The sequence below is a fragment of the Panthera onca genome, chromosome A2 (genome assembly GCF_046562875.1).
Source record: "Panthera onca isolate mPanOnc1 chromosome A2, mPanOnc1 haplotype 2, whole genome shotgun sequence".
NCBI lineage: Eukaryota > Metazoa > Chordata > Mammalia > Carnivora > Felidae > Panthera > Panthera onca.
In genome coordinates this window covers 15,221,185-15,239,323 of record NC_138340.1, presented here as the reverse complement: position 1 = coordinate 15,239,323, position 18,139 = coordinate 15,221,185, and the positions used below count along the sequence as shown (strand labels likewise).

General features: G+C 53.6%; 1 protein-coding gene across 1 annotated transcript; it reads left to right on the top strand.

Annotated features, from left to right (window-relative positions):
• Window positions 1-9,922: 9,922 nt before the first annotated feature.
• TMEM158 (transmembrane protein 158) lies at window positions 9,923-11,038 on the top strand. Its single transcript, XM_060630802.3, has one exon. It carries the CDS (start codon window positions 10,042-10,044, stop codon window positions 10,933-10,935), a length of 894 nt encoding a protein of 297 aa, XP_060486785.1. The 5' UTR covers window positions 9,923-10,041; the 3' UTR covers window positions 10,936-11,038.
• Window positions 11,039-18,139: the final 7,101 nt, after the last annotated feature.

Sequence of the window (18,139 nt, the reverse complement as noted above, 5' to 3'; positions counted from 1 at the left end):
ATCTGGAAATCACCTGAGACCTTGTTAGAGATGTGGATTGTCAGGTTCCCTCTTTCCCACTGAACAAGAAATGCTAGGATGGGGCCTTCCAGGAGATTCAGGCACAGTCAAGATCTGGGAAGCCATTTGTGGTTGTGTTATGGAAGCTGAGGGACATGATCCAGTGGCAAAAACCGGGGCTCAACCACCTTATTAAGAGGAAGGGTCTGGGAGTGCCCGGGGTGGCTCAGTCAGTTAAGCATCTGACTTCAGCTCAGGTCACGATCTCACCATTTGTGGGTTCTGGGCTGACAGCTCAGAGCCTGGAGCCTGCTTCGCATTCTGTGTCTCCCTCTCTCTCTCTGCCCCTCCCCCACTCACGCTCTGTCTCTCAAAAATAAATAATAAACATTTTTTAACAAGAGTCTTTAAAAAAAAAGAGGAAGGGTCTGGTTACCTGTATGGCTCTAGTCAGGGGGGTCCCAGGATGAACTGGGAGGGAGGAGCTGGGAAAGAACTGGATTGTTCTTCAGGACAGAAGGGAAGGGCTTTTGAGGTTCCCTGAGGACATCTAGAGGGGAGGAGAGTGAAGACAGCGAGGCTTGGTGCCTCATGGGAAAAGCCAAGAGTGAGACCCCCATACCGGGGAGTATATCGAGGGACTGTCCATGGACTCACAAGACCTATGCACTGTGATCTCCCCCACAAGCTGCACAAAGTGTTGGTAAAGGCCTTATGAACAACCATAAGGGCTCAGGAGTTCCACACACCTTGGACGCCATGAAGAGGTGCTCAGTTCAACATGGCGGTAAAAAGAATTGCCATGGCTGCATACCCTTTCATAGTGGTCAACATTTCTGCATTTCCATACCCATCCCTTATTTGGGGGCATTTGGTTGGTTTCCAGTTTTCCACTCTCATAAACAACAAAAGCAAACAAATGGGCTGAGCCATGCTTGGCTAGGGTGGACTTGGTTGGGAAAAGAGGCCCAGCTCCAGAGTAGCACTGGGGTCTTCCGTGGAGAGGTTCACAGCCCACATCGCCAAAGTGCAAAGCGCAGAGGAAACCCAGGCGCAATCAAGATGGCGGCTGCTACCCAGGGGGCCAGCCTGGGTGGTGAGGACAGAGCACGGCCAGCTTGGGGTGGTCCTAGAGCCGCCCAACTTCAAGCAGGTAGTGGCAGGGGGATTCTGATACCGTGTGAGGGTCTGGCCAGCAGCCCAGGTACCAGGAAGCATGACCCAACGGCCCCGATGGCCTTACTTGGACCATGGGTGCCAAGTTCTTGCCTATTCCCACGGACTTCTTCAGGACTCAAGGCTGGAGCAGGTCCAGACTGGGCTTCTAGCTCACACCCAGGTCTCGCGGGGCCTGACCCAGGTCCTAGGCAGAGCTGGAAGGAGCAAAGCTTAATTGCATCAGAACAGAAGCCTGCCGAGCCTGCCGAAGTTCTTAGCCCCCGCAATCAATCTTCCACCCTGTAAACAGAGTTAGAAGTGTGACTCTAGCAATTATCAAGCCCATCATTTTCCTCTTCTTCTCTAAGTAAATTAGAAAGGCTCTCTGCTCTCACTTTGCAACGGCCCCTCATTTGTAAAGTGCGGCTCTAAAAGCATTGCTGAGGGCTGTCCTTCCAGAAAAAGGTGTCATGCCTGATGCCCAGTAGGCCACAAGGCTTGGCTTCCAGCCCTGGTTTTGCGGCCAATTGGTTTGTGATCTTTGGCCAGGCCAGCACCCCACTCTGGGCCTCGGTTTCCCCATCTATGAAGATTTTGGACCAGGTGGCCTCCAGGATGCCTTCCTGTCCTCGTGGTCACTGGATTACAGCCGTGCTTCATTGCCGGGGACGGTCCACGTAGCCAGAAGTTTAGCTTCTTCTCAGTCTGGACCTGACCCTCCCCCGTCACACACAGTGTGACCCTACATGTGCAGGCGTACAATTCTCACGGTAGCGTAAGAAGAGAGGAGGAGCCAAAGCAAAATGCTGGCCACACTCACTGCACACTCACCCTGCGCAGGCCCTGATCTGATCATTCTACAACGATGACCACATTTAACCCGCACCAGAGAACAAACATTAGGCCCATTTCACAGGCAAGAAAACTGAGACACAGCAATGTCGAGGAGTGTGTCCAAGCCAGGTCTGCCCGGCTCCAAAAGCCACGTTCACAGCCACAAGGTTCTCAAATAGAAAATCTAGACACCTCAGTAGAAAAAGAACGGATAGGGACGCCTGGGTGGCTCGGTCGGTTAAGTGTTGGACTCTTGGTTTCGGCTCACAGTTCGTGGGATCGAGCCCTGCATCAGGCTCCACACTGGCAGTGGGGAGCCTGCTTGAGATTCTCTCTCTCTCTCTCTCTCTCTCTCTCTCCCTCTCTCTCTCTCTGCTCCTCCCCCGCTTGCCCTTTCTCTCTCAAAGTAAATAAATTTTTAAAAACTAAATAAAAAGAATGGATAGAGCAAGAGAAGAAGCCACCTCAACGCAAAGGGAATGTCAGGCAAGACCCCTGCATGACCGAGTGTGCCCAGGCAAGTGACAGATGTCCCCAAGCATGTGTGGGCCAGAAGCTCCGTGGGAAGGGTGCGGTTAGAAGGCATCAAAGTCTGATAAATGTGTTCCAGTGTGCCCGGCTCTCTCAAAATGGGCTCTTGCTTCCCCCAGCTCCTCCCTACTTCTAGAAATGGAATGTCAATTACTCTACTTGAAGGGAGTGTTTGGCGGTGCTTAGAAGCACGACGTAAATCCGGATGACACCCGCTGGTGGCCGATGACCCAGCTCAGTCCCCCAGGCTTTCCCTACTGAAACCCCCAGAATTCACGACTATCAGGGCTAAGCGACATCCCAACTTTTTAGAAGATGGATAAGAGAACCACAAAATGTCACTTGCTTTAAGCGTTGTCTTCTCCCGCAAAATTATTTTTATTACCAAAAAAATGTTTTCTAGAGACAGAGAGAGCATCAGTTAGGTTCCTGTGACAGATACCGATCCCGGAAGCTGGGAGTTTCACGGAAACTACTCCGTCGTTGCCCTCAGTGTGGGTTAGTCCGTATCCCTTGTCTTTTCCATCTTTCTCTTAAATACGTCCCTGAGTCATTCATAAATACACTATTTAAGAATCCATCGATGTCAAGCCCAAAGGCTCCCAGGTAATCTCAGGAGCCCCAGGCTGGGCGTCTGCCCAGCTAAGTGGTTCCTGTCGAAGCCCAGGTTCCCGGCCAGCGCTCGCCGAGCCCTTGCTCCTTACCAGGCACCCTGGAGGTAATGGATTTGGAGAACCATAATCCAGGGCTTCGTCATTAGGGATGCACCAGACTGGGGGGACATCCTCCGGCATCTCAGCGTCGGTGGGATATATGAGCCGGGAGTGAATGCAGGGTAGATGCACTTGGAAGGCTGAAGAGATGTAGATGGGCCAGCCTTTGCCAGCGGCCCAGCCACCCTGCACCTGCTTCCCCATCAGTAAAACACAACGACGCCCTCCAACTCCCGAGGTCGCTGGTGACGGCAGAGGCCACGGAGCAGGGCTGTGATGATGAACGAGGGGCGCCTGGCTGGCTCAGTGGGTAGAGCCTGTGACACTTGATCTTGGGGTCAAGCCCCAAGTTCAAGCCCCACGTTGGGTGCAGAGTTTACTTAAAAAAAAAAAAAAAAAAGAATGAGACAGTCGAAGTTTGAATCTTGTTCCACCACTGTGTGACTCTGTCCAAGTGACTTAATCCCTTGGAGCCTCAGTTTACCTCATCTGGAAAATGGCCATGGCAATGTCTTCCTCGGGGGACTGTGGTGAGGATGCACTTCAAGCACTTGACACGGTGCCTGGCACTCAACAAGTGTCTGTTAAGGGACAGTTGTCATTTGGTGAAGGTGCCAATGCGAGGCCAAGCCCAGAAGAGGTGCTCACTCAGCAGGCACTTCTTTCCCCTTGGAATCTTTCTACACACGTACCACTTGGGCACTGTTTTCCTCCTCCCGGTGGCTCTTAGACTCTTCATCTTTTTATAACAGCAGAGGCTCCTTCTTTCCTCAAAAAGTCTTTGCTGGAATCTCCCCAGAAACCCAGAATGATGCTCAGGTCCCTGGATTAGAAAAGAGATACCAGCAGTGGCCCTGCCCACCATGCACGGAGGGTGCCCACAAGCAAACAACAAATGCACGAGACAGAGTTAAGTCCAACCAACAGCCTGAAGCGGGCTACGGCAGCCGTGTCCCGGGGCCGCCTATGATTAATTGCCAAATGAATTGTGCGGGCTATAATTGCTGCCGGGGCTATGTGGACATAAATCTCCCTTCCGACCACAGCGATCAGGAAGAATGAATGCACACACCCTGAAGGTCTGGCTCAGGTGCCCAGAAAGATGACGGAGCTGCACGGAAGCAGAGGGCACAGGATGGTCAGGATCTTATCAGCGAACACCAGGGGGTCGGGGGGGGAGGCTTCCAGGGCTCCCCCAGGGGGCCCGCGACAGAGGCCCGCTCTTCAGCTGCCCCTGTGACCAGTCCTCGAGTTTCCCATCCGAGGAATGGGATTTCTCAGGGAGGCAGGCATGGAAAATATCCGCCCCCCAACACACACCAACAAAGTAGCGAGGCCTTCCCCAGTGACTCTGATGTGGCTGAGCCGCTGGTTTCTGAGCCTGTCTCTTCTCTGTCCTATTTTTACGACGCTTTTGTGGCTCTTGCTTATTTCTCAGTCTACAGTGTGTGGGAATAATATCTTAATTCCACCCGCATAATAGGGGAGGACTAACGAGTTACTGTACCTGCAACACTCCGAGGTCGTTGGATAAAAGGAATTCCAATAACCCAGAGAGATCTTTTTGTTAAGTCTTACTTCATAGGCGGTACAAGGAAAAATTAGCTAATACCAGGGAGGGGCAGAGGAAACGAAGAGAATGAAATCACCGTGCCGCATTACTAATTATTTTCTTTGAAGTCCTCGGTGATTGTTTTCTACCAATACGGTCCGTGTGGAGAAACTTGCTCTCGGTATTTTATGAACAAAACAGAGGATGGCTGAAAGTCTTCCGTTTGTTTTCTATAAATTACAGGATCTGGGGAGATGGAAGGAGGCTCATTTGCCTTTCTTCCTTACATCGATAGAAGGAAGGTCTGGGCCCATCTGGAATGTTCCTAGTAATTTGGCTTGCACCAGCTCATGCCCCTCCTTGGTGCAGCTGGGCGGCCAGAGTTCATGAGATCAGTTTAGCCCTCCACACCAGACTCTGCCTGGCCGGGTGGTCCCCCGGTGGGGCCCGGTTCCACAGCCAGCCCTGGGCAGGGCCTGGTGGGCAGCCTCCCGCCCGCAGGCTGGTAGGGAAACACCAGTCTTGTTGCTGGGGAACCGGTGTGGCTCTGTCCCTCTCAACTCCCTAGACCGCCACCCACATCCCACCTGCTGGACGGGCAGCCTTTGGAATTCACTCATTCACCAGCTATCACCGAACCTCTTACTGTTCCCCCGAACAAAACAGAGAAAGCCCTGCTTTTTTTTTTGGGGGGGGGTAGACATTCCAATAAAGAGACGTTAAACCGAGAAGAGTATGTCAGCTGGCGGTGAGTACTAGGAAGACGCAGAACAGTGCACAGGAAGTGGTGACGGGGACAGTGGCAATGGTGCTGTTTTACAGGAGCCGTCGAGAAGGGCCTCGCCGAGGAACCTCCATCACAGCAGAGAGCCGAGGGAAACAGGGAGCCGGCAAAGTCAGTGTCACAAAGAACAGCCGCCCAGGCAGAGGGAAGAGCAGGGGCAAAGATCTTGAGGTTGCACGTCCCAGGAACAGCAAGGAAGCCAGTGCTCCTGGAACAGAGCCGGTGAGGGGCACGGAATGGGGTAGGAGACGGATTGGAGAGCAGGCCGGGAACCACACGGCATAGGAGCAGGTCTCTGCCTATAGCTCAGGCAGCGCTCTTAACCCACCAGCTCACTCCGTCGGCAACGGGGTGTTGCGCACCCTATGTCCCTAGCTGGCTCTCGGGGTCCCTGCCAGGCTGAAGGAAGAGAGCAAAACAGTAACAGTTGCAAAAGGGGGTGAGGCTTTAATATAATTCTCTCTCTTTTTTTAAATGTTTATTTATTTGCTTAGAGAGAGAGAGAGAGAGAGAGCACGCGCACACAGGGGATGGGCAGAAAGAAGGAGAGAGAGAATCCCAGGCAGGATCCTTGATAACAGTGCAGAGTCCAACATGGGGCACAATCCCATGAACCCAGAGATCATGACCTGAGCCGAAATTAAGAGTCAGACACTTAACCCACTGAGCCATTCAGGCACGCCTGTAATTCTCTCTCTCTTTTTTTTTTTTTCAGAAGTAATTGTTGCACGTTTTAGGGGATACGCAAAACGCAGAAAAGAATAACTATGGGGCACCTGGGTGGCTCACGGCTCAGACAGTTAAGCATCCGACTTTGGCTCAGGTCATGATCTCGTGGTTATGGGTTCAAGCCCTGCATGGGGCTCTGTGCTGACAGCTCAGGGCCTGGATCCTGCTTTGGATTCTGTGTCTCCCTCTCTCTCTGCCCCTCCCCTACTTGTGCTCTGTCTCTCTTTCTCTCTCTCAAAATAAATAAACACTTAGAAGGAGGAGGAGGAGGAGGAGGAGGAGGAGGAGGAGGAGGAGGAGGAGGAGAAGAATTATGCACATACAGAAAAGTAGAGACCAGGTAGCTGGGGTTCTCATTGTTTCCTCTGCTGATTCCCAACCTTTATATAATGCAGCTGTAATGCAATATACTAAATATGTTTATCACATATGATACAATATGTTATATGTTTTCAATGTTTTTAAATATGTAACTCTTTTATTATTCTGTAAAGGCAACAAAACATACAGATAACATTTTCCCTTATTTAATGCCACAAAGTCATATTATTGTTTATATATGTTACATACCCATATTATCACAAATGGTACAAAGTCATATTATCTCATATATAAATACTATATAGCTGATCATGAATTAGGTGTGTAAGCCAAACAATGTATTCCTCTGTTAAGTAAAAAAAAAAAATACACACGGGGTGCCTGGGTGGCTCAGTCAGTTAAGAGTCCGCCTTCAGCCGTGAGTTTGAGCCCCACATCAGGCTCTGTGCTGATGGCTCAGAGCCTGGAGGCTGCTTCAAATTCTGTGTCTCCCTCTCTCTCTGCCCCTCCTCTGCTCACACTCTGTCTCTCTCTCTCAAGAATAAAAAACATTATATATAATGTATATACATATACATTATATACAATATATATGTGTGTGTATATATATATATATATATATATATATAATATATAATGATCATAGCAGGATGTTGTAACCTTGAACTGAAGGACTGGAGGAAGGAAATCACTGTGTGTATAAGACAGCACTTTGGACTTGGTTTCCAAAATAATTTTCACCCCCTTAGAAAACATAAATATCCAAAGATGGAATCCTCACAGAAATCAAGAACAAATCAATTTGAACTAATTTCAAATACAAGAAAGAGTGTGGCACGAAATACAAGCCATGAATATAAGCACAGACTATCCACCATACTGTAGGCAGGTTATAACATATTCGCATGTTTATAAAACACGCATCTTACAAAAAGAAACTCAACTGATGATTTTTCTCAAAATAAAAGAGATTTGCACCAGATCCTCTAACTCACGTACAGACTTTGGAACCCAACCTCCACAAGGTGACATGGCACTAATTCTGAGCCTCTGCCTACCCTGTTAGGTCCTCTTCTCATCGCTGGTAACACAGCAGTCAACAGGACAGAAACTAACTTCACTGTTTACCTTTTCTTCCCCAATTCCCACTGTCCAAAAAGAAGGCAGATCAATCTAGAGTTTCAGTCCCTCTGAGGGAGGGTGAGTGTCGGACCTCTGTGGCATGTGCTGGAAACGAGGCCAGGAGGCCGGTGGCCAGAACACGGGGCTACGGTGATATGACTTTGCAGCAAGCTGCTTGCCCTCCCCGCCCCCCCAAGCAGATCTTTGTCTTCTCCCTCTGCTGCCGCCTTCTCTGCTGCACAGACAAAACCAGGGAGCCCCCACCTCTGGCCGAAACCCTAGAGAGCGTCACCCACTATTGTACACAGTGGCCAAGCTTAGAACGCACCCCTTGAAGACTGGGCCTCTTTCGGCCCTCACATCACTTGACGTTCTGGGGCTGTTCCCAGGCCCCCCTTGCTCAGTCCCCCAAAGGCAGTCAAAAGAGTTCCTGACATGCAAGGCTTTTAAAGGAAGAGTAATTTTTAATAGAAGCATGAAAATGCACATCATTCTCTCCGGGAGCATCACTTCCCAGCAGAAAAGTGATGAGGGCTTGAACAAAAGGGGAGTCCTAGTCCCTCGGGGAAATGTATCATTTCTATAGAAACCAAGGACCCTTCCAGACAGCCAGTTCTGGCAGGACTAATAGTAAGGACATCACAGCAGCCACCACTGGACATGGAAGCACTTCTGTGGACAGACAGATGGACGCTGAGTTGGGTGCATTTATCCTAGCATCCCTGCTGGGCAGGTACCACCGACCTCACTGTTCAGATGGGGAAACCAAGGCCACATCAGAATAATGACTTGCCCAACTGGAAAGAGGCCAGGTAGGTTCAGATATTTTGAGGCTGTTTTTACATCTTTCTCAACCTGCTTTTACTCGTTGTTAGAAATAATGCACAGCTTCCAGAAATGTCATCAGCCATGACGCCTAGCAATATAGTTCGGTTCAGGAAACTCACCTCAGTGAGGCCCACTTTGCTGACTGCTTCCTGCCGGTGGGTCCCTCCACGGCTTCCAGCCTCAGAAATAGCTGGTGCTCAGGGAGCACGATGGCTTTAAACCATAGGTCATTCTCTTAGAGGGCATCAGTGATTTTCCCGCCAAGTGTAAGAGACCAACTTAACTAGGAAAGCGTTCTTAAAATATAACTCTGGTTGTGGCTCCTTATTCTTGACAGGCCTCTCCCAACCTTCTGTCTATCCTAAAAGGGATGAACTGTCCCTTGACACGGATTGTACAGACAAATGCTCCTCTGCCGGCCAGGTGGGGGCCCTGCACGGGAGCAGCGGCTTCCTGGGAGTGAAACACCCCTTCGGGACCCCTCCCTCGGAGCCGGAGCCGCAAGGCTGCGAGGCTCACATTGCCGCCAGCCCATCCCCACCCAAAACTCGTATGGAGTTCCTGGCGTTTTCCTCCGGGTTCTGCCTGCCTTGAGAATACCAAGTGGGTCTAACGTGTCCGAGGCATATTAAAAAAGAAACTCTGCAGATTTGAGATTGATTTTAAGAGACATCGTGGAAAGGCAGAAAGCCTAGTGGCCCGGAGTCCTGTTCCTGGCTTGTGGGGTGGCCTGGGAGGTGAGGGGAGGGGGGGATGAAGAGGAGGGGGGTGGGGCGTCTCTCGGCCTCAGTTTCCCCTTCTGTAAAACAAGAGGGGTCCAGGTGAGCGCTCGCAGGCTCAGCCCTCCGCGTGACCAGGGGATGCGAGGACGCAGTTGTCCCACGGCGCCTCCTCCGCCCGGAGTCGCACGCGTGGGCAAGCTCCCCGCCCCCCGGCCGGGCTAACCGTCCCCGCCCCCTTCCCCACCCCCCACCCCCGCCCCGCGCGGCTCCCGCAACCCTCCGCTCCGCCCCGGGCCGGGCCGCGCGCAGGCGGCAGGGTCCCAGGCCGACACCCCGCGCGCGTCCCGCCCGGCCTGGCGCGTGGAACCCCGCCCTCCCCCGAGTCTCGCAGCCAGGCGGGCGGAGGGCGGGGCGGGGCGGGGCGCGCGGGAGGCGGAGCCGAGCCGGGGAATCCTGCTCCGGGCGAGCGCCGGGCCCTGCAGAGCAGCCCGGCCGTCCGAGGGCCCCCGCGTCGGGGGCGGCGGGGAACCCCAGACGCAGCCCGGGCCGGGGAGGGATCCCCGTGCCGAGCGAGCCGCCGCCGCCGCCGCCTCCTCCGCGCCGCCCCCGCGGGCTGCCGGGTGCCGGCCGCGCCCCCACTCCGCCCGGCCGCCAGCTCCCGCGGTCCCGCCGTCCGCTCGCCGGCCAGTCGTCCGTGCGCCATGCAGCCGCCGCCCGCCCCGCGCGCGTAGGCGCCCGCCGCAGGCCATGCTGCTCCCGCTCGCCGCGCTGCTGGCCGCCGCCTGCCCGCTGCCGCCCGCCCGCGGCGGGGCCGCGGACGCGCCGGGCCTCGGTGGGGCGCCCCCCAACGCCTCCGTCAACGCGTCGTCCGCGGGCGAGCCCGCCGCCCCGCGGCTGCTGGCCTCCGCGGCGCCCGGGCCCCCCGAGCGCCCGGGCCCGGAGGAGGCGGCGGCGGCGGCGCCGTGCAACATCAGCGTGCAGCGGCAGATGCTGAGCTCGCTGCTCGTGCGCTGGGGCCGCCCGCGGGGCTTCCAGTGCGACCTGCTGCTCTTCTCCACCAACGCGCACGGCCGCGCCTTCTTCGCCGCCGCCTTCCACCGCGTCGGGCCGCCGCTGCTCATCGAGCACCTGGGGCTGGCGGCCGGCGGCGCGCAGCAGGACCTGCGCCTGTGCGTGGGCTGCGGCTGGGTGCGCGGCCGCCGCCCCGGCCGCCTCCGGCCCGCCGCCGCCGCCGGGGCGCCCACCGCGCTGCCCGCCTACCCCGCGGCCGAGCCCCCCGGGCCGCTGTGGCTGCAGGGCGAGCCTCTGCACTTCTGCTGCCTGGACTTCAGCCTGGAGGAGCTGCAGGGCGAGCCGGGCTGGCGGCTGAACCGCAAGCCCATCGAGTCCACGCTGGTGGCCTGCTTCATGACCCTGGTCATCGTCGTGTGGAGCGTGGCCGCCCTCATCTGGCCGGTGCCCATCATCGCCGGCTTCCTGCCCAACGGCATGGAGCAGCGCCGGACCACCGCCAGCGCCGCCGCCGCGGCCGCCGCCGCCCCCGCCGCCGTGCCCGCGGGGACCACCGCCGCCGCCGCGGCCGCGGCCGCCGCCGCCGCCGCCGCCGCCGCGGCCGTCACCTCGGGGGCGGCGGCCAAGTGACCCGCTCCTCCCCGCGCCCGCCCTGTGTCCGCGCTCTCGGGTGCCTTTCCCGCCGGGAGGCTCGGCCGGTGTGCTTCGTGCTGTCGTGACCGTTAGTTCTTCTTCCGGGGAGGGGGTCGCCGGAGGGGGCCCAGCGGGGTGGCCCAGCGGGACGCGGGCGGCGCTTCTGGTTCCGAGGGGGCAGCTGCAAGGTGGGAGCCGCGCAGCTCGGAAGACGGAGGAGGGAAATGGGGCCCTTTCCCCTTGGTTGCATCCCCCTGCCCTCCCTCCCCGCACCCACGTGCCCTATATTCATGGCAGAAAATGACCAAATCCTGTGTATTTGTTTTATATATTTAATAACTGTTTTAAATGAAAGTTTTAGTAAAAAAACAAAACAAAACAAAATCAAATTGCTATTGCTGTAGGAAGAGAAGCTCTTTGTATCCAAACATAGTATTTGAAGTTTCTTGTTTTTTTTTAATTTATTTAAAGGTGGGGGAGGGGGGAGGCATGGGAAGGATTTCACACCCACATATTGTTACCGCTGAAAATGAACTTTATGAACCTTTTCCAAGTCGATCTATCCAGTGACGTGGCCTGGTGGGCGTTTCTTGTACTTCTGTGGTTTTTTTTGGCTTTTAATACAGACATTTTCCTCCAGAGATGCGTATGTAGCTTTTTTCTTCATTTGATTTGGGAAGAGGAATCCAAGAATTACAAGATGTTGCCGTGAAATGTGAGGGAGAGACTCTCCAAAGTCAGAGAGGGGCTCCTGCTGCCTGGCTGGCCTGGCTGGGAGAGGCGGGAGATGGAAACTAACCGTGTTACTTACCCTAAGGGCAATTTCACCTTCTACCCCAGCTGCCCGCCAGCACCCACCCCCACCCCACCCCTCAGCCTCATTGACGTTTGTCATGGTGGCACACAGGGTTTTCTGTCATTTGCCTTTTTGTCCCCTGCCTCACCATCTGCGAAACACCCAGTAAAATACCAAAATGGTAAAATCAATCATTCCCCTGAACCAGGTATCTATCCTTCACGGAAATGACTCACTTTAAAAAGCAAGAAGCAGGGAGATAGCCTTTTCGTATGCGTAAACCTTAGCATATGAGCACATTCCAAAACCTAGTTTGCAAACCTGAGGCTTTATGTTGGCACTAATAAGATTTTTTTTCCCCTAAGGTAAGCTCGGTGACTGCTGGACAGTGGTTTCAGATCCTTCCCAGTTTTCAGAAGCAGAATAAATGAAAAGTCCTTAAAGTGGCCTGACGGAAAAACCATTTTAAAAGCCTTTAAAAAAAGATTTCAAAAGCTACTTTCTTGCTCTACTTTCTCCCCATTTTTGAGTGAATACCTTGTACTGGTCTAAGAGCTGTAGTTCTCAAAGTGGGGTCTCTGGACCGGCATCATGAGTATCACCTGGGAACTTGTCAGAGATTTAAATCGGGGCTCCATCCAGGACAGACGGAATCAGAAACTCTGGGTGGGGCCCAGCAATCCGTGTTTTAACAAGCACTCCCAAGGGGTCCTGATGTCTTTCGAGTTTGAGAACTGCTGTATGCGAGTGGAAGGGAACCTTCGAAAGATGTAGCCTCCTTTAATCTTGAGATGTATCTATTATATCAAAGAAATGAGACCCCCCCCCTTTTCCACAGGAATCTGAAGGAGGGGATCCAGGGCTATCTCTTGCCGAGGCCAGCCACGAGAGAAGGGGGTGAGGGTGACGGCCTTCCCCTACTCCAGATCCAGTTGTTGAAGTTCAATGTAATGCAAACCCATTAGCCTCACAAGTCACTGCAGATCTTATGCCCCAAAGCCAAGGGGGTATGTGAGTTGCCCTCTTTTTTCAGCCCTGGGGTATCTAACAGGAGAAAACCAGTAACTGCTAACCTTGGTCAATTTTCATATAATCACGGTGTTTGTAATTCTCGAAGTCACATTAAGGATTCCTGGCAACATACACACACACACACACACACACACACACACACACATGCTCTTTCTCTCTCTCCCTGCTTTTTCCCAAGATGGAAACTAAGGGTCAAAGAGGTTCAGCATTTTGCCTTCAATCACAACTACATGATTGTGGAGGCAGACCTGAGACTAAACCTTTAGTTAAGTGTCCAGCCCTTGATTTCGGCTTAGGTCATGATGTCACAATTTCGTGAGTTTGAGCCCTGCGTCAGGCTCCGCGATGACAGCACGGAGCCTGCTTGGGACCCTCTGTCTCCCTCCCTCTCTGCCCCTCCTCCACTCACACTGTCTATGTCTCTCTCAAAATAAATAAAAACACGTAAAAGCTATGCATATATGTGTATAATATATGCACACACTCTATATACATACATGCATACATACATAGGATGGGCCCTAATGAATACTTTCTTAGGGCAGGGCTGGAATATTGATATCTATTGCTGCAACAATAGACCTTCCTAAAGGAAGGTCGGGCAATAGCAATTCTGGCAATTTCCAGAATTGCCCATAGAGCCTGCACGTGCACGTAGACATACGTGTATATTGTGCATGTATAAAACCGATGGACTGCTTTGCTCCTTTTCGTGCTGACTTTGGCGGCTCTCTGAGAGCCAGAGCCCCAAGCAGGAGGCCACACAGTAAGGATGGAGCCTGGGTCCCTCCTGTCCCTTTTTAGTGAGGATTGCCCACTGGGCAAAGTAAGTCAGGCCCTGGCAGGCACAGCGGTGGGGTCTGTGGGGTCTCGCTTGCATAGTCTCAGTAGTGAAACACTTACTTCCACGTATGCGTTTTATTTAAAGGCCAATCAGCGAGTGCGCGTATGTCCACAATCCCCAGATTCCAGCCCATTCTTCAAGCCTCCGGGGGACAGCTTGGGCTGCTAGTGACATAGCTAAGTCCCCAGAATAAATCATCACTCCCAGTTATTTTTGCTTCTCCTGAGAGAGACTTTACCCGTGAAGAGGACGTGTACCCACCGTCCAAACTCCAGCCACTGCTATGGGCTGCCCTACTGAGTTGTCTCACGTTCATCGTGAGAGCCCCCCCTGGCCTGGATCTGAACACCCTTGACTCCCCTAGGGCCTGCCTCAGCTGAAGACAGCCACCCGGCCCAAAGCCACACCCCCTTCCTGGGGCACCACATCCAGGGACCCATCTGATCCGCGTGAACATCCAGCCCTCTAGGGGAAGCTCTGAAGTCCTCCCACCTTCAGAACTCCTGGCGGGATCGGCGGAGGCTTCCGCTGAGAGACTCCACGGAGGCTTGGCCTCTCCCCTCTGGCTGTTCCGGCCTCCTCCCATCCCTTCCCTCCCACAGCTGTCAATCCAAGAGCACTCCCTAACAAACCTCCTGCCCACTGATCTCTAGCTCCCAGCCCACTTCTCCTGGAACCCAGCCTGTGATGGGCACCGTACCTAACGAGATGTGGAACTGTTCCAGCCACGTGGTCATTAGAAACAAGGAACATCCAGGGCGCCTGGGTGGCTCAGTGGGTTAAGCGTCCAACCTCGGCTCAGGTCACGATCTCGCGGTTCCTTGAGTTCCAGCCGCACGTCGGTCTCTGTGCTGACAGCTCGGAGCCCAGAGCCTGCCTCAGATTCTGTGTCTCCCTCTGTCTCTGCCCCTCGTCTGCTCATGCTCTCTCTCTCTCTCTCACTCTCTCTCTCTCAAAAATTAACATTAAAAAAGAAACAAGGACCATCTGAGGAACAGATCATTACCATTCTATTCCTTTTACACAGATCACACAGCTGTACTTTTTCTCTTCCGTTCGGGTAGTTCTGTAATATCCACAATCAGGGGTGATATGGGAAATAACCCCTAATTCCAATCAATGCCTGCTTAATCATTGCACCTCCTAGATACACAAGTCAGAAGAAAGCCTGTTCCTTTTCTCTCTCAAATGATGGTATCCGTCAGGATACACCGGGTTATATTTCAGTCGTATGCAGTCCCGATATCTCATCAGCTTAACACAAGAGAAACGTATTCCTTGCTCATGCCACACGGTCAAAGTGGGCAGGGGTTCTGCCCATTGGAATCACTCAGGGATCCTGGTTGAGGGTGACCCTGACTTGACAATAGGGCCCCATCATCTGGTTAGGAGGAAGGAAACTCTGGACGGTCTCCCACAGGCAACTCAATGCTCCATCCAAGAAGTCACATCCTACCCTACTGATTGGAAGGAGTCATCTGGCCCCACCCAATGAGAGGGGAGCCCACGAGATCGTGTTTCCAGTCCCCAGAGGAGAGGAGAATCTGGTACCAGGAACAGCATTGATTCGAGCAACACCCAACACCACTGTGACCTACAGGCCCCCCAGAAGAATTCCGGGACTTCGCTCGGCAGACAAAGAGTTCACCCCAGGAGTGCCATGCTGACTCTCCTCCTGTGGCACCAGCCCACACTGACAGCTAGACTGCCCCCCAGGGATTTTACAAGCGAAGGAGGTCATCAGCTTGGTGGCTGTTCCAACGTTTGGGCAAAGTGGGTCCCCAGAGAATTCAGTCTGGAAGATTTGGACAAAAATACACTCTGGATCCCCGTGATGTAGGAGTCATCTAGGGAGCAGGATGGGAGAAAGGTTAGGATTAAAGTGGGGAGAAAGGAAGGGAGAGGTCAGAGCAGGCACCCCCTCTCTCCTGGCCCCGCCCCTCCCCCACTGCGCAGAAATGGCTAATTCAGTGACATTGGGGGCCAGACGGGAGTCGGTCTTCACTGTGCCGGGTCTCTCCTGTCACTGGGGAGAAACCATCCATTTCCCAGCTAGGAGAAGAGGTTTAAAGCTGTGAGGACTGGGAGAGTTAAGAACAGGTACAGACATTGGGTGCATGGCTGAACCTTCCCTTGGGGACACTGGGAAGACGCCTCCTCTAGAGCGGGCACCTTGGCCTTTCCTGGCTCTGCTGTGCCTCTTGTGGGGCATCTCTCCCGGGGCATTACTTGGTCCTTCTGGGTGGGAGGACTGCTGGGGAGCTGGGGGAGCACACGGTGTAGCAGAGCACAGGCTCCTCACTGCACTCGCCGTGGGCGGGCACTGACCGGGCATGGCCTTCTGTTCCCGGCTCTTCCCTGCTCAGGCTGTGGTCTTAGGGCAAACTGCTTCGTGCAGTCGGCTCATACTCAGCTCCCCCCAAGGGCAACCAGATCTTCCTTGCAGGGTCTTGGTCTGTGGGACTTACTCTCTCGCTCTCCATCTTCCCTGGGTTCCTACCCCGAGGACACTGGTCCTCTAGCTCTCAGAAATTTTCAGGAGCCCACTCTTCTCTGGGCCTGCACTCCCCCACCCCCATCAGCTCTAACTCCTTCTACTAAGGGCATTTCTCCTGCTGCCCCACCTCGCAGGTCCGTCACTGCTGGGCCCCTGCGGTTTTCTCCAAAGCCAAGGGCTCCCCTAACAGCAGACGCCTTACCGTCCTCAGCCTCCTGCTCCTTTATCTGCTTCCTGAGAAGCACCTTCTTCTCTCACCCCCTCTTCCAGCTATCAGCCGAGTCCCGGGGTCCCCACGCAGGTGCTGACACTCGGTGATTTCTGCCGCACCCAGGACAGGACAGGGTCTGAGCGCGTTCTGAGGAAGGTGGGGATTCCCTGTGGTCCTCTGAGGACTGGTCACATGCCTGCTGCTCCCCCAGGACAATTCAAGGCCTCTCCTGGCTGCGCCCTGAGCATTTTCCTGGTGTTCTCACTGCCTGAGTATTCCCAGAACTATCTCCTAAAGTCCTTGGCTGAGCTTCTGTGCCGCTGAGGACACGCGGTCGGTTACGCGTCCAACTCTTGATTATTTCGGCCCAGGTCACAATTTCGCAGTTCATGAGATCACTCCCCGCGTCGGGCTCTGCGCTGACAGTGCGGGGAGCCTGTTTGAGATTCTCTCTCTCTCTCTCTCTCTCTCTCTCTGCCCCTCCCCTACTCAGGTTCTCTCTCAAAATAAATAGACTTTAAAAAAAAATAAAAACTTTCAAAAAAGGAAAGACACTTTGCCGCAGAGCATCATCTTTGCACCCTTGCTTGAACACAGACGATGTATATTTGTTGTAGAAGCATCAGAAAGGTCGATAAGTAAAAAAGAAAGAGAAGAGAGAGTTCGTCTTTCCACCACCCCCAAGAGAAGCCCCGCCAAGCATTTTGGGGCACCTACTTCCTGTCAATTTTTGTACACCTGTGTCCATGGCTAACTATTTAATATTAAAAAATGGGATTGTGCCGGACATAACTGTTTTTAAAACTTTTATTCTACAGGTGCTGCACCATAGAAAAATGAGAGACTACCCTTCACAAGAGAAATGACTCCGTATCGGCAATAACACCAGCACCCACCAAGCGACCGTGGTTAATATTTATTGACAAATGGCCAAACGCATCTGCTATATATATTTTAGCCCTAGGGTGCCTGCTTCTTAGAGCTTTGCTGAGGGGTTCTTTGGTGGTCCCCTGCCTTTGCAGAAGGTAATGGAGGGGCTTCTCAGGGCCAATGAATCATAAAGACTGTGTTCCTAACAGGTGGGTCAGAAATCGGTCGCACAGGATATTGAAACGTATCCAAGGGCCAAAGGCCTGATGGAGATGGGGTGTAGGCATTGTGGTGGGGGAGGCCTGCTTTCTTTCTCATCCCAAATTTATCATCTGCAGACACATGTCAAAGCCAGACCGAACTTCCCACCCCTCCTGGAGAAATGTGTCCGCTTTGTGTCTGAGCTCCCGGATGGGGCTGATAAGGAACACAACTTTAGAGGATGAACAATGTGATTCATCTCCTCGGGTCGTAACCACAGACCCGCCACGTATTGTCTGGGTTTACTTGATGTCTTTGGAGTGAAAACGAATTCCGAGATTCAATAAGCAGGAAGGATATTGCTCCTGGAGAATGCTGCCCCCCAAAGCTGTCACAGCCCCACATGGCCAAGTAAAGCCATACACAGATGTGCCTACGGCAGGGATGGGGGCTGAAGACAGAACACCCGGGGAGAGGACCGAGATGGAGCCAGAGGCGGGGGAGCGGGTGGAATCGGCCAGGAACAGGAACCATCAATGGGTCAAAATGTTGGGGCGCCTGGGTGGCTCAGTCGGTTGAGCGTCAGACTTCAGTTCAGATCCTGATCTCTCAGTCCGTGAGTTCAAGCCCCGCATCGGGCTCTGTGCTGACAGCTCAGAGCCCGGAGCCTGCTTCGGATTCTGTGTCTCCCTCTCTCTCTGCCCCTCCCCCACTCCTGCTCTGTCTCTCTCTCTCTCTCTCTCTCTCTCT

Excerpts from the sequence above, each read along its gene's own strand:
- TMEM158 (XM_060630802.3), top strand. The coding sequence starts at position 10,042 with ATGCTGCTCCCGCTCGCCGCGCTGCTGGCCGCCGCCTGCCCGCTGCCG.